This window comes from Hyperolius riggenbachi, chromosome 7 (genome assembly GCF_040937935.1).
Source record: "Hyperolius riggenbachi isolate aHypRig1 chromosome 7, aHypRig1.pri, whole genome shotgun sequence".
NCBI lineage: Eukaryota > Metazoa > Chordata > Amphibia > Anura > Hyperoliidae > Hyperolius > Hyperolius riggenbachi.
The window spans coordinates 128,875,459-128,899,559 of record NC_090652.1 but is presented as its reverse complement, the minus strand read 5'-3'; the positions used below and the strand labels follow the sequence as shown (position 1 = coordinate 128,899,559).

At 44.5% G+C, this 24,101-nt stretch overlaps 1 protein-coding gene across 1 annotated transcript in view; it reads left to right on the top strand.

Annotated features, from left to right (window-relative positions):
* LOC137526106 (ectonucleotide pyrophosphatase/phosphodiesterase family member 7-like) overlaps positions 1-24,101 on the top strand; it is a 118,958-nt gene that overhangs the window by 31,139 nt on the left and 63,718 nt on the right. The window contains exons 2-3 of the mRNA XM_068247322.1: positions 10,875-10,969; positions 23,010-23,202. Of these exons, the coding sequence (XP_068103423.1) occupies positions 10,875-10,969; positions 23,010-23,202 (288 nt within the window). The remainder of the gene's footprint in view (positions 1-10,874; positions 10,970-23,009; positions 23,203-24,101) is intronic.

The following is a 24,101-nucleotide window of genomic DNA, read 5'->3' as shown; positions in this document are numbered from 1 at the left end:
TATGCGTCTATGTTATATGGGTTTTCAATCTTAACTTCCACTAGATATATGGTTCTGTCCTTCCATTTATTAGAATGTGGGGTATTACCAATTTACTAATGATGCAATAATGTGGTCTAATTGCATCAGGAGGTCATTATCATTTGTTAATTAGATAATTACAGTATAACTTCACTTGTGACAGGTGTAAAGGCATAGTTTTCTTTTGAAGTGCTTAAAACCTCACTATTTCGCTTCTTTTGCCATCTTGTTTAGTGTGGATCTTTGTTCTGTGATCATGCCTTTGAACATTGTCCTAATCAGTATATGTTTTCTGAAGAGCTTTTGAAATACTGGATAACTAGATTATCAGCAGAAACTATTTATTGCCAGATAGGTAAGAAAAGGAGTCACTTGCAAGAAATGCATTTTCTGTTGAAAGCATGTGGAAGTTTCTATTTAATGGCCTATTTAAAGAGGGTTGTAACATCCTAAAATAAAAAAAAACAGTCTAAAAATAGTTATTGCCAAATATATATGCAAACTCTTGCTCTTGGAGTGACAAAATGGTTAGAGGCACCCCTGGGTGTGTTATTGTCTTCACTTAGCTGACTGTTCAGAAAGGCATTTGTAGTATTTTTATCAAGGTTTCCCCTGTTCCAGCATGGAGCAGCCAGAGCTGTTACAAGCTGCAGAGAGCCGGAAGTGATCAAAACAAAAAAGAAGAAAAAGCTTCCAGAGGCCTCAAAAATCCATATTTAGGTACAAAACTTTATTTGAATAATGACAACCACAGCAACCAATACTAAAAGCAATTAAAATTCAGAGTCCCCGAAGCTCCCCGCAACACCCTCACATGCAACCCTCCATTCACACGGACCATACATTACACTAGTACATAAGCGCTGCAGCATAAGGCCTAACTTAGGTTATACTAAATCTCAATGGGTCTGCAGACCTAGCCATGCAAGGAAGTCCCGTAAGGTCTGGGCAGTTCAATATCCAAAAATAGCAATGAGTGCACTCAGGTCAAAAAAAGGGCCCAGCGCAAAAAATTGCTTGCTCCAAACACTGAAGTAGTGTGTACAGCTGATGCTATCGCGGTATCCAATATGTAAACCACTTCCAGAACATAATACATGGATTTCCAAGCACTTCAATATAAGTCACCGTTTGTCCACAGAAAGCTTGTAAGCAGCAGGTAACAAAGTCCATATGCTCACCATAATAGATCGGTTGTAACCTTTTTGGCCATACAGTGTGCAACTAGGAAGCAGAGGTTAGCCTTAACTTACGCTGTCCTGCGGGTCCCCCACACTCCGCGGTCTGCTTGTCATCGGCAATCCCATCTGCTCCTTTGCTTCCTTCCGCTGCAGCAATGTACCAGGACAGCAATCGTGGTCCGGGCTGGAGTCTCGCACGATCTACCCGCTCACAACTACTGATTTTCAGTGCCATGGTGTGACAGCGGGGATCAAGCGCGCAGTGTGCTTGGAGTGGTGATTGAGGCCGGCCTCCTGGGACTCCTCCCACTTACATGTTTCGCTCAATGGGCTTCCTTGGAGTGACGTCGGGGGGGGGGGGGGGGGTGGATATCTCCTAAGCTCTTATATATGTATCAGGGCAGCATGTGATCAAACTTGAGTGGCCATCTTTGTTGCTGGATCCACACTTGAACTTGCCCATTTCTTATTACTTGAAGATGGCAGGAACGTCCCTATAGTGTGGGTTATACGCTGCATATTCTATAAGTATGCAGTGGATTGTCCATGGATCAATAGTGGATACTATATGTATTAAACTATAGCTACAATTCAAGTCACCTTGAATCTGCCCATTACTATAGGCAGCTCACAAATACACCATGGTTACTCTCTGCTGCCCCTAGCATTTCTTTCTATTTCCACAATATTTCCTTTAATTTAACCATACCAGTCACTTTCATTCATCATAAAGGGGAACTCTGATATAGGTTTTATAATTAATTTAGATATACAGAAAAATACATTTCTGAGTTTAGACCTGACAGTACCAGTGTACCCAGTCTGTATATCCACATTGTCTTCACTCGACACAGTTCTCTTTCAATATTGACTTTTCTAGCTCCTTTTTTCATAGAGAAGAGAACTTTAACCAGGCTACCACTGAAACTGCCCCCATGTTTTTCACGGTAGTGCTGTCTCAGAGGGCCCTTAAAGTTCTCATTCTCATTGCCCACATTTGAGATATGCTCAAGAATTTGCTTTTTAAAGGCCCGAGTGGCCATACCAATATAGTGCAGACCACAGGGGCAGGTGACCATATACACCACCCCTGTGGTCTCACAATTCCTAAAAGCCCCGATATTATATTCCTTCTCCTGTTTCGCATCCCAAAACGTTTTGGTTTTATGTACAAAGAGGCAAACTTTGCACTTCCCACATTGATACATGCCTTTTGGAGGCTGAATCACTGAAAGCCAGTTTTTTCTCTCCTCCTCAGATTTTCTACTGCAAAATTCAGAGCATATCAAGTGGTCCATAAGGTTCCACGCTCTCCTTGCCGTAATAGCGGGAGTCAGACCCACAATCTTGGCAATATCAGGTGATGCCAAGAGAATGGGCCAAAGTCTTGACATACAGTCCCTCAAACTGTTCCAGTGGGAGCCATATTGCGTCACTATTCCCTCTTTTCTAACAGCATTTGATCTATCCCTACTAGAATCACAGAGGAGAGAAGCACGATCTCGACCCCTAGCCCTCTGCAGGCATTTTCTGAGGGTCCTATGGGAGTAATCTCGCTCCCTCAGGCGAACATACAGTTCACGAGATTCCCTTCTGAAATCCTCATCATCAGTACAGTTCTTCCTTAAACGGAGGAACTGACCGTATGCAATATTTCTCACCAGGTGACCAGGTTGATGGCTGGAGGCGTGGAGGATGGTGTTTCTAGCTTTCTATGCGTGGTGCTTACTAAGCGATCCACCCTGACCGCAACTTTTAGGTCCAGAAAGGGTAGCTCAATGGCATCACACGTATAGGTCAGCCTGATATTTCTATCATTCGCGTTTAGTGTATCCATAAATACCTCCAGCTCCTTCCATTCCACCCCTCCACACCACCAGCACATCGTCAATAGAGCCAGAAGTGAAACTTCACAAGCGTTCAGTCCGGAGTGGTGTAAACATGTCTCCCTGACTTATATCCCCCCTTACAGTTAATAATACTACAGCAATATTCCAGCACATCTATCTACGTGTTACCTCCTCTGATCAGCTTTCCTCCTCAGCCTCTGTGCATATTGTGATAAGAACAGGGAAGGTTATCTGTAAGCTGTGTGAGGAGTGAAGGATGATTTTAAAGCAGACAGAGAGAATTGGTTTAATAAATACAGTGCCCCTGGCACTAATGGTAATGTGAACCCTAATAAAGAGTATTTTTAAAAAATTGTATCGATAGTTGTCCTTTAACCACTTGCCGACCGCCCACAGCCCATGGGCGGCGGCAAAGTGGACGCCTAAAGGACCGCAATACGCCTTCAGGCGGCGCGTCCTTTAAGCATGCCGGGGGAGCGATCGCGTCATTGATGACGCGCGCTTCCCCCGGCAACTGGCTCCGCCCACCCGCCGTAACATCCCGCCGGCCATACGGAAGCGCCGGCGGGATGTTAACCCCGCGATCGCCGCTACAAAGTGTATAATACACTTTGTAATGTATACAAAGTGTATTATACAGGCTGCCTCCTGCCCTGGTGGTCCCAGTGTCGGAGGGACCACCAGGGCAGGCTGCAGCCACCCTAGTCTGCACCCAAACACACTGATCTGCCCCCCCCCCGCCCACTGATCGCCCACAGCACCCCTCAGACCCCCCCTGCCCACCCCCCAGACCCCTGTTTGCACCCAATCACCCCCCTAATAACCCATCAATCACTCCCTGTCACTATCTGTCAACGCTATTTTTTTTTTTATTCCCCCCCCTGCCCCCTGCCCCCTCCTGATCACCCCCCCACCCCTCAGATTCTCCCCAGACCCCCCCCCCCCCCCTGTACTGTATGCATCTATCTTCCCTGATAACCTGTCAATCACCCGTCAATCACCCATCAATCACCCATCAATCACCCATCAATCACCCCCTGTCACTGCCACCCAACAATCAGCCCCTAACCTGCCCCTTGCGGGCAATCTGATCACCCACCCACACCAATAGATCGCCCGCAGATCCGACATCAGATCACCTCCCAAATCCATTGTTTACATCTATTCTCTCCTCTAAACACCCACTAATTACCCATCAATCACCCATCAATCACCCCCTATCATTACCTGTCACTTTTACCTATCAGATCAGACCCTAATCTGCCCCTTGCGGGCACCCAATCACCCGCCAACACGCTCAGATTGCCCTCTGACCCCCCCTTATCAATTCGCCAGTGCATTAATTACATCTGTTCTTCCCTGTAATAACCCACTGATCACCTGTCAATCACCTATCACCCATCAATCACCCCCTGTCACCCCCTGTCACTGCCACCCATCAATCAGCCCCTAACCTGCCCCTTGCGGGCAATCTGATCACCCACCCACACCATTAGATCGCCCGCAAACCCGCCGTCAGATTACCTCCCAAATGTATTGTTTACATCTGTTATCTTCTCTAAACACCCACTAATTACCCATCAATCACCCATCAATCACCCCCTATCACCACCTGTCACTGTTACCTATCAGATCAGACCCTAAGCTGCCCCTTGCGGGCACCCAATCACCCGCCCACACGCTCAGATTGCCCTCAGACCCCCCCCCCCTTATCAATTCACCAGTGCATTAATTACATCTGTCCTTCCCTGTAATAACCCACTGATCACCTGTCAATCACCCATCAATCACCCCCTGTCACTGCCACCCATCAATCACCCCTGTCACTGCCACCCATCAATCAGCCCCTAACCTGCCCCTTGCGGGCAAACTAATCACCCACCCACACCAATAGATCGCCCGCAGATCCGACATCAGATCACCACCCAAGCGCAGTGTTTCCATCTATTCTCTCCTCTAAACACCCACTAATTACCCATCAATCACCCCCTATCACCACCTGTCACTGTTACCCATCAGATCAGACCCTAATCTGCCCCTTGCGGGCACCCAATCACCCGCCTACACGCTCAGATTGCCCTCAGACCCCCCCTTATCAATTCGCCAGGGCATTATTTACATCTGTCCTTCCCTGTAATAACCCACTGATCACCTGTCAATCACCCATCAATCACCCCCTGTCACTGCCACCCATCAATCACCCCTGTCACTGCCACCCATCAATCAGCCCCTAACCTGCCCCTTGCGGGCAAACTAATCACCCACCCACACCAATAGATCGCCCGCAGATCCGACATCAGATCACCACCCAAGCGCAGTGTTTCCATCTATTCTCTCCTCTAAACACCCACTAATTACCCATCAATCACCCCCTATCACCACCTGTCACTGTTACCCATCAGATCAGACCCTAATCTGCCCCTTGCGGGCACCCAATCACCCGCCTACACGCTCAGATTGCCCTCAGACCCCCCCTTATCAATTCGCCAGGGCATTATTTACATCTGTCCTTCCCTGTAATAACCCACTGATCACCTGTCAATCACCTATCAATCACCCATCAATCACCCCCTGTCACTGCCACCCATCAATCACCCGCTGTCACTGCCACCCATCAATCAGCCCCTAACCTGCCCCTTGCGGGCAATCTGATCACCCACCCACACCAATAGATCGCCCGCAGATCCGACGTCCGATCACCTCCCAAGTGCAGTGTTCACATCTGTTCTCTACCCTAAACACCCACTAATTACCCATCAATCACCCCCTGTCACTGCTACCTATCAGATTAGACCCCTATCTGCCCCTAGGGCACTCAATCACCCGCCCACACCCTCAGAATGCCCTCAGACCCCAGCCCTGATCACCTCGCCAGTGCATTGCTTGCATCTATTCCCCCCTCTAATCACACCTTGAGACACCCATCAATCACCTCCTGTCACCCCCTAGCACACCTACCCATCAGATCAGGCCCTAATTTGCCCCGTGTGGGCTCCTGATCACTCGGCCAAACCCTCAGATCCCCCTCAGACCCCCTTCCGATCACTTCCCCAGTGCATTGATTGCATCTATTTTCCCCTCTAACCACCCCCTGAGACACCCATCAATCACCTCCTGTCACCCCCCTAGCACTCCTATCCATCAGATCAGGCCCAGTACAACCTGTCATCTAAAAGGCCACCCTGCTTATGACCGGTTCCACAAAATTCGCCCCCTCATAGACCACCTGTCATCAAAATTTGCAGATGCTTATACCCCTGAACAGTCATTTTGAGACATTTGGTTTCCAGACTACTCACGGTTTTGGGCCCGTAAAATGCCAGGGCGGTATAGGAACCCCACAAGTGACCCCATTTTAGAAAAAAAGACACCCCAAGGTATTCTGTTAGGTGTATGACGAGTTCATAGAAGATTTTATTTTTTGTCAAAAGTTAGCGGAAATTGATTTTTATTGGGTTTTTTTCACAAAGTGTCATTTTTCACTAACTTGTGACAAAAAATAAAATCTTCTATGAACTCGCCATACACCTAACGGAATACCTTGGGGTGTCTTCTTTCTAAAATGGGGTCACTTGTGGGGTTCCTATACTGCCCTGGCATTTTAGGGGCCCTAAACCGCGAGGAGTAGTCTAGAAAACAAATGCCTCAAAATGACCCGTGAATAGGACGTTGGGCCCCTTAGCGCACCTAGGCTGCAAAAAAGTGTCACACATGTGGTACCGCCGTACTCAGGAAAAGTAGTATAATGTGTTTTGGGGTGTATTTTTACACATACCCATGCTGGGTGGGAGAAATTTCTATGTAAATGGTCAATTGTGTGTAAAACAAATCAAACAATTGTCATTTACAGAGATATTTCTCCCACTTAGCATGGGTATGTGTAAAAATACACCCCAAAACACATTATACTACTTCTCCTGAGTACGGCGGTACCACATGTGTGGCACTTTTTTACACCCTAAGTACGCTAAGGGGCCCAAAGTCCAATGAGTACCTTTAGGATTTCACAGGTCATTTTGCGACATTTGGTTTCAAGACTACTCCTCACGGTTTAGGGCCCCTAAAATGCCAGGGCAGTATAGTAACCCCACAAATGACCCCATTCTAGAAAGAAGACACCCAAAGGTATTCCGTTAGGAGTATGGTGAGTTCATAGAAGATTTTATTTTTTGTCAAAAGTTAGCGGAAAATTGATTTTTATTGTTTTTTTCACAAAGTGTCATTTTCCACTAACTTGTGACAAAAAATAAAATCTTCTATGAACTCACCATACTCCTAACGGAATACCTTGGGGTGTCTTCTTTCTAAAATGGGGTCATTTGTGGGGTTCCTATACTGAACTGGCATTTTAGGGGCCCTAAACCGTGAGGAGTAGTCTGGAAATCAAATTTCGCAAAATGACCTGTGAAATCCTAAAGGTACTCATTGGACTTTGGGCCCTTTAGCGCAGTTAGGGTGCAAAAAAGTGCCACACATGTGGTATTGCCATACTCTGGAGAAGTAGTAAAATGTGTTTTGGGGTGTATTTTTACACATACCCATGCTGGGTGGGAGAAATACCTCTGTAAATGACAATCTTTTGATTTTTTTACACACAATTGTCCATTTACAGAGTTATTTCTTCCACCCAGCATGGGTATGTGTAAAAATACACCCCAAAACATATTGTACTACTTCTCCCGAGTACGGCGATACCACATGTGTGGCACTTTTTTGCACCCTAACTGCGCTAAAGGGCCCAAAGTCCAATGAGTACCTTTAGGATTTCACAGGTCATTTTGCGGAATTTGATTTCCAGACTACTCCTCACGGTTTAGGGCCCCTAAAATGCCAGGGCAGTATAGGAACCCCACAAATGACCCCATTTTAGAAAGAAGACACCTCAAGGTATTCCGTTAGGAGTATGGTGAGTTCATAGAAGATTTTATTTTTTGTCACAAGTTAGTGGAAAATGACACTTTGTGAAAAAAACAATAAAAATCAATTTTCCGCTAACTTTTGACAAAAAATAAAATCTTCTATGAACTCACCATACTCCTAACGGAATACCTTGGGGTGTCTTCTTTCTAAAATGGGGTCATTTGTGGGGTTCCTATACTGCCCTGGCATTTTAGGGGCCCTAAACCGTGAGGAGTAGTCTGGAAATCAAATTCCGCAAAATGACTTGTGAAATCCTAAAGGTACTCATTGGACTTTGGGCCCTTTAGCGCAGTTAGGGTGCAAAAAAGTGCCACACATGTGGTATCGCCGTACTCGGGAGAAGTAGTACAATGTGTTTTGGGGTGTATTTTTACACATACCCATGCTGGGTGGGAGAAATAACTCTGTAAATGGACAATTGTGTGTAAAAAAAATGAAAAAATTGTCATTTACAGAGATATTTCTCCCACCCAGCATGGGTATGTGTAAAAATACACCCCAAAACACATTCTACTACTTCTCTTGAGTACGGCAATACCACATGTGTGGCACTTTTTTGCAGCCTAACTGCGCTAAGGGGCCCAAAGTCCAATGAGCACCTTTAGGCTTTACAGGGGTGCTTACAAATTAGCACCCCCCAAAATGCGAGGACAGTAAACACACCCCACAAATGACCCCATTTTGGAAAGTAGACACTTCAAGGTATTCAGAGAGGGGCATGGTGAGTCCGTGGCAGATTTCATTTTTTTTTGTCGCAAGTTAGAAGAAATGGATTCTTTTTTTTTTTCTTTTTTTTTGTCACAAAGTGTCATTTTCCGCTTACTTGTGACAAAAAATAATATCTTCTATGAACTCACTATGCCTCTCAGTGAATACTTTGGGATGTCTTCTTTCCAAAATGGGGTCATTTGGGGGGTATTTATACTATCCTGGAATTCTAGCCCCTCATGAAACATGACAGGGGGTCAGAAAAGTCATAGATGCTTGAAAATGGCAAAATTCACTTTTTGCACCATAGTTTGTAAACGCTATAACTTTTACCCAAACCAATAAATATACACTGAATGTTTTTTTTTTTAATCAAAAACATGTTTGTCCACATTTTTCGCGCTGCATGTATACAGAAATTTTACTTTATTTGAAAATTGTCAGCACAGAAAGTTAAAAAAATCATTTTTTTGCCAAAATTCATGTCTTTTTTGATGAATATAATAAAAAGTAAAAATCGCAGGAGCAATCAAATAGCACCAAAAGAAAGCTTTATTAGTGACAAGAAAAGGAGCCAAAATTCATTTAGGTGGTAGGTTGTATGAGCGAGCAATAAACCGTGAAAGCTGCAGTGGTCTGAATGGAAAAAAAGTGGCCGGTCCTTAAGGGGTAGAAAGACTGTGGTCCTCAAGTGGTTAAAATGACATTTTGGATTTAAAAAACATTTTTCCTTTGAATTTTCTAAATCGATTTTCTCAAAAAGTACAGGGTCTTTTTGAAAAAAAAAATATTTTTTTTAATTCTTCTCACTGTTTCCTTTAACATACTGTAAGTAGTAATTTTAGTGGTGATAGCTTTGCTATTAACCACTAATGTCTGTACTGAAATTATGCAAAATTATGTGACTTATGTGGATTACACAAAATCAGTTGAATTTTCAAATCATAATTTTGTGTGGCCGTAACTGTGGAATTTTAGGTAATACTTTGCATAATCGTAATTATTGAATTATGATCATCACTAACAGGCTCACTCTTCATTGTCTCCTGCAAGATTTATTGGGTTTGGCTACATTTCAGATTACAGCCCTTATGCTTGGTGCACACAATGTAATTTCCCGTCAGACTGACAGTCGAATCGATAATTTCCAACAGGTCCCCTCTGATTTCACTTCTCTACAAAATCAATCAGAAAAAAGATCGGAAATCAGATCGGACCTGTCAGAAATTATCGATTCGAAATTGCATTGTGTATACCAGGCATTAGGACTGACCCTGTGGAATTGTTCCATCTACCATCCTGCAAATAACAGACATGCAGATATATCATAGTCCAGTATGCGAGGAAAAACGTAAGAATCCAGGCACCAGCTGAGCTTGCTTGTCACCTTTTTATTATGCTCCCAACACCTTCACAACATAAATGCAAAAAATCCTAGCCTTACAGCTGTTTCACAGGGTAACCCTGATTCTTCAGAGGCAACAGATTATATAAAGAAATTGTGGTAAAACGTGCATGTTATATAGAAACATTAATGTGGTCTTACCCACCGCTTGCAGCAGCCTCCCACTGCCGAACGCACGCCAAAGTGGAGCGCAGCCCCAAGCCGGCCAGTTCACCTGCATGGGAAGGAACACGTCCCCTTGCCTGGGAGCGTGTATCGGGATTTCCCCATACGTCACATGACATTCATCATGTGACTCCAGTGAACTTACGTCACGGCTGCTGGCTAATGCCGGTATCAGTGTGAGGTTGAGGCCGCAGGATGTTGCCTGGCAACCAGGCAAGCGGTGTTAGACCTGTAAACAGACATAAAAAGAACATTTAAAATCAATATCAAAACAGTGAAAAACAATTAAAACATGGCGATTAAGAAGAAGCAGGGTTACCCTTTGAAACAGCTGTATGGCTAGGATGTTTTGCATTTATGTTGTGAAGGTGTTGGGAGCATAATAAAAAGGTGACAAGCAAGCTCAGCTGGTGCCCGGATTCTTACCTTCTTCCTCGCATTCTGGACGTTAGCCCTTATCTGGTGGCACAGCTGTTCACACCTACTGCTCCTGAGCTGCCAGTCATCTGGTGCCGATTTTCTGCCTCACTTGCTCATTGTATATGTATCTTTAATCGCCATGTTTTCATTGTTTTTCACTGTTTTGATATTGATTTTAAATTGTCTTTTTATGTCTGTTTACAGGTCTAACACCGCTTGCCTGGTTGCCAGGCAACGTCCTGCGGCCTCAACCTCACACTGATACCGGCATTAGCCAGCAGCCGTGCGGAGGATGTGACGTAAGTTCACTGGAGTCACATGATGAATGTCATGTGACGTATGGGGAATCCCGATACACGCTCCCAGGAAAGGGGGCATGTTCCTTCCCATGCAGGTGAACTGGCTGGCTTGGGGCGGCGCTCCACTTTGGCATGCGTTTGGCAGTGGGAGGCTGCTGCAAGCGGTGGGTAAGACCTCATTAATGTTTGTATATAACATGCACGTTTTACCACAATTTCTTTATATAATCTGTTGCCTCTGAAGAAGCAGGGTTACCCTGTGAAACAGCTGTAAGGTTAGAATTGTTTGCATTTATGTTGTGAAGGTGTTGGGAGCATAATAAAAAGGTGACAAGCAAGCTCAACTGGTGCCCGGATTCTTACCTTTTTCCTCACATACTGGACGTTAGCCCTTATCTGGTGGTACAGCTGTTCGCACCTACTGCTCCTGAGCTGCCAGTCTGGCATCTGGTGCCGATTTTCTGCCTCTCTTGCTCAAGATATATCATAATACCATATCCTATGGCTGAGCCATGATAAGGTGCAAGTGCCATAAAATATACACAATTTAGAGCAGGGGTGTCAAACTCGAGTACAAAGTGAGAAAAAAATTTAAAAGTTCTGACCAAATCACAGGGCAAACCTGAATGTCTAGTGGACACCTCTCTCCCTATAAAGTTCCCTGGTGTCTAATGGCTTCCCTCCCTCCCCTTTATAGTTCCTTCTTGTCTAGTCCCCCCATACAATTTCCTAGTGTCTAGTGGCCCCCTCGCTACCCTATACAGTTTCCTGGTGTATACTCGCCCCCTTCTCTACCCTATACAGTTCCCTGGTGTCTGGTGACCTTCCTCCCTCCCCTATACCAATCCCTGGTGTCAAGAGTCCCCCCCTCCCCTATACAGTTTCTGGTGTCTAGTGACCCCTCCCCTATGCTGTTTCCTGGTGTCTCTCTACCTTCCCTACACAGTTTCCTGGTGTCTAGTAACCTCTCTACCTTCCCAATACAGTCCCCTGGTGTCTAGTAACCTCTCTACCTTCCTTATACAGTTCCCTGGTGTCTAGTAGCCTCTCTACCTTCCCTATACAGTTCTCTGGTGTCTAGTAACCTCTCTACCTTCCCTATACAGTTCCCTGGTGTCTAGTGCTTTCCCCCTCCTCCCATATGACATCCCTGGTCATCATCTAGGACACTTTACACATAAGAAACGAGCACTAAAATAATATTATTAACCTATTTTGGTTCCTGGACGTAGAAACTACGTCCAGGAACCATGCACGCTACCGTGCGCTCCCGCAGCAGATCGCGCGCGTGCACGCGCACTCCCGGCCGCAGATTCGGTAGCCAGGGAATCAATGTATCGGGCTATGGTGCCCGATCACTGATTCCTCTCCCCCGCTGAAAAAGCGACAGCTTCTCTCGGAAGCTGCGCCTTCTCTGGCCGTTCCCTCCCCGATGCACCACTCTAAGCGCGTGTTACGCTTAGAGTGACGTCATGTAAACAAACTCATGGCCGCCATCTTGTGGCCAAAAAGTAATACTACAACTGAAAATAAAAATAAATTAAAATGAACACACATTTACATTATAAATCTATTGTTTACCCCCCACCCTCCCAAAACTACCCAAATAAAATGTTTACTATAAAAAAAAACAACTATTACAATAAAAAAACATGTAAATATTTACCTAAGGGTCTAAACTTTTTAAATATCAATGTAAAGATGAAATATTTCTATATTTTTTTTTTATTTTAAACTTGTTAATAGTGATAGATGCAAAATGGAAAAAATGCACCTTTATTTCCAAATAAAATATTGTCGCCATACATTGTGATAGGGACATAATTTTAACGGTGTAATAACCGGGACATATGGGCAAATACAATACGTGAGTTTTAATTATGGAGGCATGTATTATTTTCAAACTATAATGGCTGAAAACTGAGAAATAATGAATTTTTCCATTTTTTTCTTATTCTTCCTGTTAAAATGCATTTACAGTAATGTGGCTCTTAGCAAAATGTACCCCCCAAAGAAAGCCTAATTGGTGGCGGAAAAAACAAGATATAGATCAGTTCATTGTGATAAGTAGTGATAAAGTTATAGGCTAATGAATGGGAGGTGAACATTTCTCACGTGAAAACCACGGAACCTGAATGGGTTAATTCTGGTTTGATATCTACAGGGCTCATACAAAAATTAAAGAACAAGAAAAATATAGAACAATATATAGGTTTTATTATCATAATTGTCTGGTGATCCACATACTGGAGGATACATGGGGATTTTTTATGGATTTTAATAAAAGTGATCTTGTATACAATAAAGTTGTTACTTTTGGATACACGCATCTGGATCATTTTTGTTCTGGGTATATCTCTAGAGGGTATCTTTTTCTTTTTGATTGATATCATCTAGGACCTAGGTTCTCAACATGTGGTACGCGTACCCCAGGGGGTACTTCTGATGGTTCCAGGGGGTACTCGGGCTTGATATACTTAGCCAAGAATAACAAATTTAAAGTTTTAGAAAATGATAAATCTTATTTAAACAGCACAAAATTAGTATTTTAGCTAATGAAAAGCAATAGTAAATACTTAGAGATTGAACCAATTATCATGTACTACGATTAAATATATATTTGTCAAGGGGTACTTGTGATAATGTTTACTTTGCTAGGGGGTACTTGGGGTGTAAAGGGTTTTAAAAGGGGTACATTCCAATAAAATATTGAGAAACACTGATCTAGGACACCTCCAATAAAGCATCCGTGGTGGACTAGAGTGGCCCAAACATAATGCAAAGAGGGGAAACCATTTGCAGGCCAAATTTAATGGATCTGAGGACCATATTTAGTTTGACATGTATGATCTAGAGCCAATTTAGTGAGATTCCATCTAACTTAATTGTAGGTATTTGGAAGCAGCCTAAAGTACATGGAGGACACCCATACAAACAAAAATTAAATTAAATAAATAGTAAAAATAAATAAAAAGGAAAATAAAAAAAAAATGGTGTAATCACCTGGAATTAAACTTAGGACTCTAGAACTGCAAGGTACGAGGCAAAGCCCAGCAATCTGAGCTGAGAGATAAAAGATTTTAATCAGTCCCGATGCCTCTTCCAAGTACTATGACTGGCACTGGCTGCATATAACTGATGACAGTGGACAGTAATTGATAACCACACAGAGATAAATGCCAAGTATGCTATTTACTTATTGATGAAGACAGTATGTAATAAAATGACAATAAAACTTCATCAGGAATACAGATTAAAATTATAATTAACCAGCTGAGCGGTCTGGACGAGCTCAGCTCGTCCAACACCGCCAGCGGCTGCTGCTCAGGCCCTGCTGGGCCGATTTTAATGAAATAAAAAGCAGCACACGCAGCCGGCACTTTGCCAGCCGCGTGTGCTGCCTGATCGCCGCCGCTCTGCGGCGATTCGCCGCGAGCAGCGGCGAAAGAGGGTCCCCCCAGCCGCCTGAGCCCAGCGTAGCCAGAACAAAAAGTTCCGGCCAGCGCTAAGGGCTGGATCGGAGGCGGCTGACGTCACGACGTCGGCTGACGTCGATGACGTCACTCCGCTCGTCGCTATGGCGACGATATAAGCAAAACAAGGAAGGCCGCTCATTGCGGCCTTCCTTGTTTATTCTGGGCGCCGGAGGCGATCGGAAGATCGCCTCCGGAGCGCCCTCTAGTGGGCTTTCATGCAGCCAACTTTCAGTTGGCTGCATGAAATAGTTTTTTTTTTATTTAAAAAAAACCCTCCCGCAGCCACCCTGGCGATTTAATCAGAACGCCAGGGTGGTTAAAAGTGTGTTGAGTTGAAACTAATTGTCCATATTAATGAAGCACTCAAAGGCCTAGTGCACACCAAAAACCGCTAGCAGATCCGCAAAATGCTAGCAGATTTTGAAACGCTTTTTCTTATTTTTCTGCAGCGTTTCAGCTAGCGTTTTGCGGTTTTGTGTAGCGGTTTTGGTATAGTAGATTTCATGTATTGTTACAGTAAAGCTGTTACTGAACAGCTACTGTAACAAAAAACGCCTGGCAAACCGCTCTGAAGTGCCGTTTTTCAGAGCGGTTTGCGGTTTTCCTATACTTAACATTGAGGCAGAAACGCATCCGCAATCCAAAATCTGCAGCAGCCCGGGAGTATGCGTTTCTGCAAAACGCCTCCCGCTCTGGTGTGCACCAGCCCATTGAAATACATTACAATAGCGCGTTACATATATTTCATTGAAAATTATGATATTAGACTCAACCAAAATTGTGAGATCAAGGGGCATATATGCGTGAGAGGTAAGACTGATCACATTGTACATTTTTCACTGTACTTTGCAGCATAATTTTCAGACTTTGTCACTTGCAAAATGCATTATGGTGAATTACATTAGAACAGTTCTGTGTAAGTCTTCTCCTGAATTCTTCCACCTGTTCTAGGAATATACATGTAATTAACAATTTCATAATTTAAACAATAAAGCCCTGTTCACACTGCAACCTTTGCGTTCCAAATTCAATGCAATTTTATGTCTATGCTACCTTCATACTGGCGCATCAGCAGTGCGGTGGGTTCTGTCTGGTTGACACCCAGCATGCAGTATGTGTAAATTGCAACCTGTGTGTTTACAATGGCAGTGAAGCATACTTTAAATGGTACTGTATGCTTCACTGTATGCCACATCGCACTTCAAATGAGCAATGCAAGTTTTTAGCGCCATTGCATTAATTACAATCTCAACATAACTTGCATAGTGTAAAAGGGGCTTAAAAGACAATTATAAAAATATATTTTTTTTTACTAACCACACTAATAAATAGAAGAGCATTTGTAATTAAATTAAACAACTTTTCTTCTTGCTTTCCACCCTTGTTATACCTTAAAGAGGAACTCCAGCCTAAACAAACATACTGTCATTAAGTTACATTAGTTATGTTAATTAAAATAGATAGGTAATATAATCTCTTACCCACCCTGTTTTAAAAGAACAGGCAAATGTATGATTTCATGATGGCAGCCATCTTTTTGGTTGAAAGGAGGTGACAGGGAGCATGAGACACAGTTCCAACTGTCCTGTGTCCTGAGCACCTCTCCCAGTTGCTAGGCAATGTGAATAACAACATAGGAAAGCCCATCATGCTCTGCACAGCATCAGGGAAAAAAAGCCCGGGCTTTTTTTCTTTGATGGGTGGAGTTTAGATAAAAATGCAGCTAAAAATAATGCTTTGGTAATAAAAACAAAGTTCTGATGCTGTGAAACTGTTAAAGAAACATCAAGCCTTTTCAGTTCTGCTGAGTAGATTTTTAGTCCGGAGGTTCACTTTAAAAATGATTTCCCATAAGCAAACGAATAGCCTTGCCCTGCGGAGTAGTACTTCTTCCCAGGGGGACGCTGTCCTGTAAAGTGACATGTGGCCAGGGCCGAGCCTGGGCGGGTGCTGCGGGTGCATTGCACCCAGGCGCCTGTCTCCGACAGGCGCTGCCCGGCCGCTGCTTGCTCCCTGTGGCCGCCGCTCCCTCCGTCCCTGTGGCCACCGCTGCTCCCCCCCTCCCTCCTGGCGCCTCACTCAGACCTCGATCAGGCGGCAACCAATCGTGCGGGCGCTAGGACCCAGCGCTCGCACTGATATGCGGAAGTGACATCACTTCCGTATATAGAGTGGGTGCGTCCGGCGCCCGCTCGTACTGGTCGGGTCGCCGCTGATCCTGAGGTCTGAAAGGTGAGGCGGGAGCGGTGGTGGCTGGGGGGCTCCCTGTCACTCACTGCCTAAAGTGGCTCCCTGTCACTCACTGCCTAAAGGGGCTCCCTGTCACTCACTGCCTAAAGGGGCTCTCTGTCACTCACTGCCTAAAGGGGCTCCCTGTCACTCACTGCCTAAAGTGGCTCCCTGTCACTCACTGCCTAAAGGGGCTCCCTGTCACTCAACGCCTAAAGGGGCTCCCTGTCACTCACTAGCTAAAGGGGCTCCCTGTCACTCACTGCCTAAAGGGGCTCCCTGTCACTCACTGCTCAAACGGGCTCCCTGTCACTCACTGCCTAAAGGGGCTCCCTGTCACTCACTGTTAAAACGGGCTCCCTGTCACTCACTGCCTAATGGGGCTCCCTGTCACTCACTGCCTAAAGGGGCTCTCTGTCACTCACTGGCTAAAGCGGCTCCCTGTCACTCACTGCCTTAAGGGGCTCCCTGTCACTCACTGGCTAAAGCGGCTCCCTGTCACTCACTGGCTAAAGCGGCTCCCTCTCACTCACTGCCTAAAGGGGCTCCCTGTCACTCACTGCCTAAAGGGGGTCCAGGCTGGCTACATATACTGGGGACACTGGCTGTTTGTCATTATGTGCATTTACTGGTGAAAATCTGTCTCTTATTATGTGCATTTACTGGTGAAAAGCGGTCTCTTATTATGTGCATTTACTGGTGAAAAGCGGTCTCTTATTATGTGCATTTACTGGTGAAAAGCTGTCTCTTATTATGTGCATTTACTGGTGAAAAGCGGTCTCTTATTATGTGCATTTACTGGTGAAAAACGGTCTCTTATTATGTGCATTTACTGGTGAAAATCTGTCTCTTATTATGTGCATTTACTGGTGAAAAGCTGTCTCTTATTATGTGCATTTACTGGTGAAAAGCTGTCTCTTATTATGTGCATTTACTGGTGAAAAGCGGTCTCTTATTATGTGCATTTACTGGTGAAAAATGGTCTCTTATTATGTGCATTTACTGGTGAAAATCTGTCTCTTATTATGTGCATTTACTGGTGAAAAGCTGTCTCTTATTATGTGCATTTACTGGTGAAAAGCGGTCTCTTATTATGTGCATTTACTGGTGAAAAGCTGTCTCTTATTATGTGCATTTACTGGTGAAAAACGGTCTCTTATTATGTGCATTTACTGGTGAAAATCTGTCTCTTATTATGTGCATTTACTGGTGAAAAGCTGTCTCTTATTATGTGCATTTACTGGTGAAAAGCTGTCTCTTATTATGTGCATTTACTGGTGAAAAGCGGTCTCTTATTATGTGCATTTACTGGTGAAAAGCGGTCTCTTATTATGTGCATTTACTGGTGAAAAGCGGTCTCTTATTATGTGCATTTACTGGTGAAAAGCTGTCTCTCATTATGTGCATTTACTGATGAAAGGCTGTCTGTCATTACGTGCATTTACTGGTGAATGCATTTAGTGGGGAAATTTTGTCAGTAAAAATAATCTTTTGTCAGTAAATTTTTAGGTATTTGTCAGTAAAAAATAAAGGTTGGCAACACTGGCAGGCTGCGCGGCGCAATGGGAAAGATACAGGCGGCCCACCTCACGCTTGGGCACAGCCGTCTCAGCCATTAGGCAGCTATAAATTTTTGCCTAGGGCGACAGGAGGAGGGAAGATCGCTGTTGCACTGAGTAGTGAGATAAGAAATGCCTCTCAGCTCACTCAGGGGTCAGATTACAACAGCAGCTAAAAGCAGTGCCTGACTCCACTCATAGCTGATTAATTCAGTTCCTTCAGCTCAATGATTCAAAGAACCACAGTAATGAATGAGTCAGTGAGAGAAGGCACTGGTCCCAGCTCACTCAGTTCCAGCTCACTCAGTCAGGGATCCATTGGAGTACAGCATCAGCTTCTGAGTCCTGACTGATTAAGTCAGTTCCTCTCTCACTCTCTCTCTCTCTCTCTCTTTCTGCTACTGGTAACTCCGTGGATTTAGAGAGACTTAGTGTAGCAGCCAGGCATGGACTGCCCCCCAGGTCGCCTTTCATTCAGTGATTTAGGGCTGGTCCAGTGCCTGGTGTATTCAGGTTTGTTGTTGTAAGGCAATGTCAAACACTAGGCTAGCAGATAAAAGTGCAATTAGAGGGCAGGCAAGCTGGTAAATATACACAACATAATGCAGAGCTTGCCTGGAGGGTCTGTGGGGAAACATCTGTCTGGTCTCTCACCATTGTTAAAATGACTGCCTGTGCAGATAAGGTTTTAAACAAGTGGAAAAATGTTGACAGTCCCTGGACTCCAGGAGGGCTGCTTTCTGACTTGTGTGAGAGACCGCCAGGGACAGGAGTCCTATTACAGGTAAGTAGTCTCTGTGTAATGTAGGACTGCAATACAGATAAGCTCTCTGCTCCATCTCAGGCTATTCTAAGTTTCTCCACTCCGCCTCTCTCTGGGCTAGTGCACGACAAAATCGCAATAGCAATCGCTAGCAGTTTGCGAATGCGACTTTGCTAAGCGATTTTTGAAAGAATCGCTCCAAAAAATTAGAAAAAAATCCCAACGCTGCTGTGGGAACACCGTCATAGGGTAACAATAGCCCAGCGCTTTTCAAATCACTGTCGATTTGAAAAATGCTCAGAAGCCCTCTTGGTGTGCACCAGCCTCCTTCACTCACCTTTGTTTCCCTCTTCCCCTAGTGCTGGCTGGCTGTGTCTTCTTGTCATACAGGAAAGCTAAATAAAAGTGCAATCCTGGTGAGGCAAATACCTTCTTCCCTCTTCCCCTAGTGCTGGTTGTCTGTGTCTTCTTGTCATACAGGGAAGCTAAGTAAAAGTTCAATCCTGGTGAGGCAAACATCTTCTTCCCTCTCTTTCAGCTTTTCTCTCCTCATTATTTCTCTGCATAAGGGCTCAGACACACTATAAGGTAGTGAAAACCGGGATTAGTAGAGATGGTGGTGAAGGGGAGGACATAGGTAGGTGTGTGTGTGTGTGTGTGTGTGTGTGTGTGTGTGTGTATAGTGTGCAGTGTGCAGTGTGCGTGTGTATAGTGTGTGTGTACTGTGCGTGTGTATAGTGTGTATTGTGTGTGTACGTGTGTATAGTGCTGCGTAATATGTTGGCGCTCTATAAATACAATAAATAAATAATAAATAGTGTGTGTGTGTGTGTGTGTGTGTGTGTGTGTGTATGTATAGTGTGTGTGTGTTTGTATAGTGTGTGCGTGTGTATAGTGTGTGTGTACTGTGCGTGTGTATAGTGTGTATATAGTGTGTACTGTGTGTGTACGTGTGTATAGTGCTGCGTAATATGTTGGCGCTTTATAAATACAATAAATAAATAATAAATAGTGTGTGTGTGTGTGCGTATGTATAGTGTGTGTGTGTTTGTATAGTGTGTGCATGTGTATAGTGTGTGTGTAGTGTGCGCATGTGTATAGTGTGTGTGTATGTATAGTGTGTGTGCGCGTGTGTATAGTGTGTGTGCGTGTGTGTATAGTGTGTGTGTGTGTGTGTGTGTATATAGTGTGTGTGTGTGGTGTGTGTGTATAGTATGTGTGTGTACTGTGTGTGGTGTGTGTGAGTGCATGCCGCAATAAGTATATTTTATGGTGAAACGCTCTGCTGCATTACAACTATTTTCTGGTGAACCCATGCCGCAATAAGTGTATTTTCTGATTTTCTGGTGAAACGCTGCTGCATTATGATTATTTTTAAGGGTTTTGGGGGTGGGGGGAATGGGGCTGGGGGGCAATCACGGGGGGGGGGGGCACAGGATTTGTCGCCTGGAGTGACAAAATGGCTAGAGGCACCCCTGCGCTTGGGCTTGGCGGGGGAGGAGCCGATGACAGCGAGCAAGAGTAGGGTGGCCGCAGGCAGCCATAAATACGCAGTGTGTGACTGCGTCGCACTCGCAGAGCCTCTCAACCTGAGTCAGTCCAGAGACTAGCAGACTGGCAGGCAGCCAAAGCCAGCCAGGAGCAAGCCCATGGAAAAGGGGTAGGAATGGGGTATCACATGCATGCGTAAAGAGGTGGAAGGTGTAGGTGTGATTAGGCAGGACATGGGTGTGGTTATGTGGTTGGGCGCGGTTAACTTAACCACTCTCATAGGCGCCAGAGAAAATCTTGCACCCAGGTGCCAGGCACCCCAGGCTCACCCCTGCATGTGGCTCCTCTCACTCCTGCTTGCCCCCAGGATATTGCGTGCACATAGCAGCATTTCTTCACATACTTGCCGGTGCATCGGCAAACAACTACATCGGACCAAGCCCACGGCGGAAGGAGGAAAGGCGGGGACATTTAAATGTTCATTGGCTACTATGTGCATGGTCAATTTCTTTGGGCAGAACAGCAGCAAGAGTGGTTAGCTCCTCTGTTACCGCGATTGGCTTATAGTGCATGAGGGAAAGGGGGATAATGGGCAGTGAATAAATTAGGCCAAACATAACATCACAAGGCGTCCCCTGCACCAAGATGGAGTGTTCTGGGACCGACACCGTCAAAGTATTTACAGGACATCATTTCACCAGCACAGCTGTATGGACGGAGGATGGAGCCCGAAGCCAGTGGCAGGTAATATATAGTGCACTGGGCATCGGAGGGGCCCATTGGAAATTAGGGGATACAGCGTCGGGCTGGTGAGGGGGCGTCACAAGGGCGATTTCAGATCGATTTCAGAATGAAATTGATCGTGAATTGGCCAGCGGTATATGGTTGGGCAGCCAACAGAACCTGATTAGAGAGAGATTTGTCTCTTGGTCGAATCTGCCTATCATCTCTAGAAGTGCCTTTAGAATAAAAGGAGCAATTGTGGTCACATGTTTATAACCATCCAATTAGAGACTGACAAATCACTGACTTGATCACTGACTTCATTAAATCCATCGTATCTTCAAGAATTTTCCTCAAGGAGAATTTCTTTAGAATAAATTAGAACTCTTTATTAGACATGTGAAAAGGTCTCTCTGTTTTTCATTATTTCAGTACCTTCCTCGGTGCTACAACAACAGAGCAACTTATTTACAGCTTGACTTTTAGTATTTGTATATAAAGGATGTGTTAGAAAAGGGGCATGGCCATTTAGATGCAGCTTGTTCCACTGATCCAACATCATGTTGGGTAAACACAGTAAGATTTTCCGTTTTTCCCGCACGATTACGCACTCGATTCTTTTACTTTCATTCGTTTTTTTCTTATCTTTTTCCATTCACCGCTATGAGAAATTGAGTACGGAAACGATCGGGAGCAATATCGGACATGATGGATTTTATCTATCGGATCCATCTATCGCACGGAAAATTGTACTGTGTGTATTAACCTGCTGAGCGGTCTGGACGAGCTCAGCTCGTCCAACACCGCCAGAGGCTGCCGCTCAGGCCCTGCTGGGCCGATTTCCACCAAATAAAAAGCAGCACACGCAAACGGCACTTTGCCAGCCGCGTGTGCTGCCTGATCGCCGCTGCAGCGCGGCGATCCGCCGCGTGCAGCGGCGAAAGAGGGTCCCCCCAGCCGCCCGAGCCCAGCGTAGCCGGAACAAACAGTTCCGGCCAGCGCTAAGGGCTGGATCGGAGGCGGCTGACGTCAGGACGTCGGCTGACGTCCATGACGTCACTCCGCTCGTCGCCATGGCGACGAGGGAAGCGAAACACGGAGGGCCGCTCATTGCGGCCTTCCGTGTTATTCCTTGCCGCCGGAGGCGATCGGAAGATCGCCTCCGGAGCGCCCTCTAGTGGGCTTTCATGCAGCCAACTTTCAGTTGGCTGCATGAAATAGTTTTTTTTAATTTAAAAAAAACCCTCCCGCAGCCACCCTGGCGATTTAATCAGAACGCCAGGGTGGTTAAGCATTAGACAAATGTGCATGCATCCAAATCTATGGTAAAGGGGCAACATGCTATAAATCAAACACACTTTGGCCAGTCAGCTGAGGCAGACAAGTATCATAAAAATGGAAGCAACCGTGATTAATTCCATGCAGGTATCTGTATAATTCTGTACAATTATTGCTCTTGAACTCTGATAGTTTGTTTCACCAATTATTTTCTTTAGCCTTTTCTAACCTGTTAAGCAATCACTAATTATGTGCTACACTTTACATTCAGGCAATACATTTCCCTGTTCTGTCATTTGCCTCATAACAAGAAGATGATTAGATCAGAGTGTTCTCAAATGACTATCTTCTTAAGTGAGCTTTGGCCAGATAAGCAATTGATAAGTCACGGTTATACACATTTCTCTGTTTGTGACAGTCAGCAGGTCCCAGCTAAAGCTGCTTGACATCAATATTCCACCATGAAATGCAATAGCCCAGTTCCACTGTTTTTCTTCTTATTCACAATAATTGTCTGCAAGCCCGTTTTCAGGAATGGAAAGGAAACACGTAATAAGCTGCTTCTCATATCTTTTGATGGATTTCGTTGGGATTATGACCAAGATGTTGATACTCCACTACTGGACTACTTAGCTGAGATAGGTGTGAAAGCAAAATACATAACTCCACCTTTTGTGACAATGACCTCGCCATCTCATTTCACTACAATCACAGGTAAGTAAAAACCACCTTATCATTTTAATCTATAAATATAGATGGTAGAAAAGGTCATGAAGGTGCTCTAAAAATGGTACAAATGCAGGAATCTGATGCAACTAAAGTGAGTATTTATAAGCAAAAAAAAAACATTTTAGATGATTTAGTGCCGATATGGTTGTTTTGCTTTTTAATATATACTTGCCTTTCATAGGGGGTTGAATATTTTTCTTGCCTTGAAGGCCATCCTCAGCTATAACTACTAGTTGTGGGAACTATCTTAATCTAGTCAGGGAAACTGTTGCTGCTTTTTCTTGTGAATTGAGGTGGGGTGAGGTTTAATACTAGATGCACACTAGGAGATTTTCTGGCAGATTTACTGTCAGATAAGTTATTTCCAACATGCGATCTGATTTCCAATCGATTTCCGATCATCTTCTTATCGATTTCCAACTGGTTTCCGTTCACTCCTATCAGAAATCGATCAGAAATTGATCGGAAATCAGATCGGACATGTTGGAAATAATCATCTGACAGTAAATCTGCCAGAAAATCTCATACTGAGTACCTAGCATAAGAGTTTGACCTCGATGGACACATTATTTTTTTTCAGCTGAGTTAGCTATGTAACTTGCGCCACAATGATACTTTGCCAGCAATGCTTTACAGAAAACATTGAACCACATACTAAGTTATAGTTATTGGTTCTTCCAAGGAGAACCTACTCCAATGGTCCTACTGCATTTTTGGATCAATTTCAGTAGACAAAAATGAACCGATCAATATGTTTTCAGGTTGTGGAAGGAAACTTGTGAGTAAAGTTATGCCACATTACCAAAATTGTGTGCAGCGAACACAAAGGAAAAAATTGTCTACCGAAATATATGCTTTTTACCCCATATCGCCATATAGCGGCT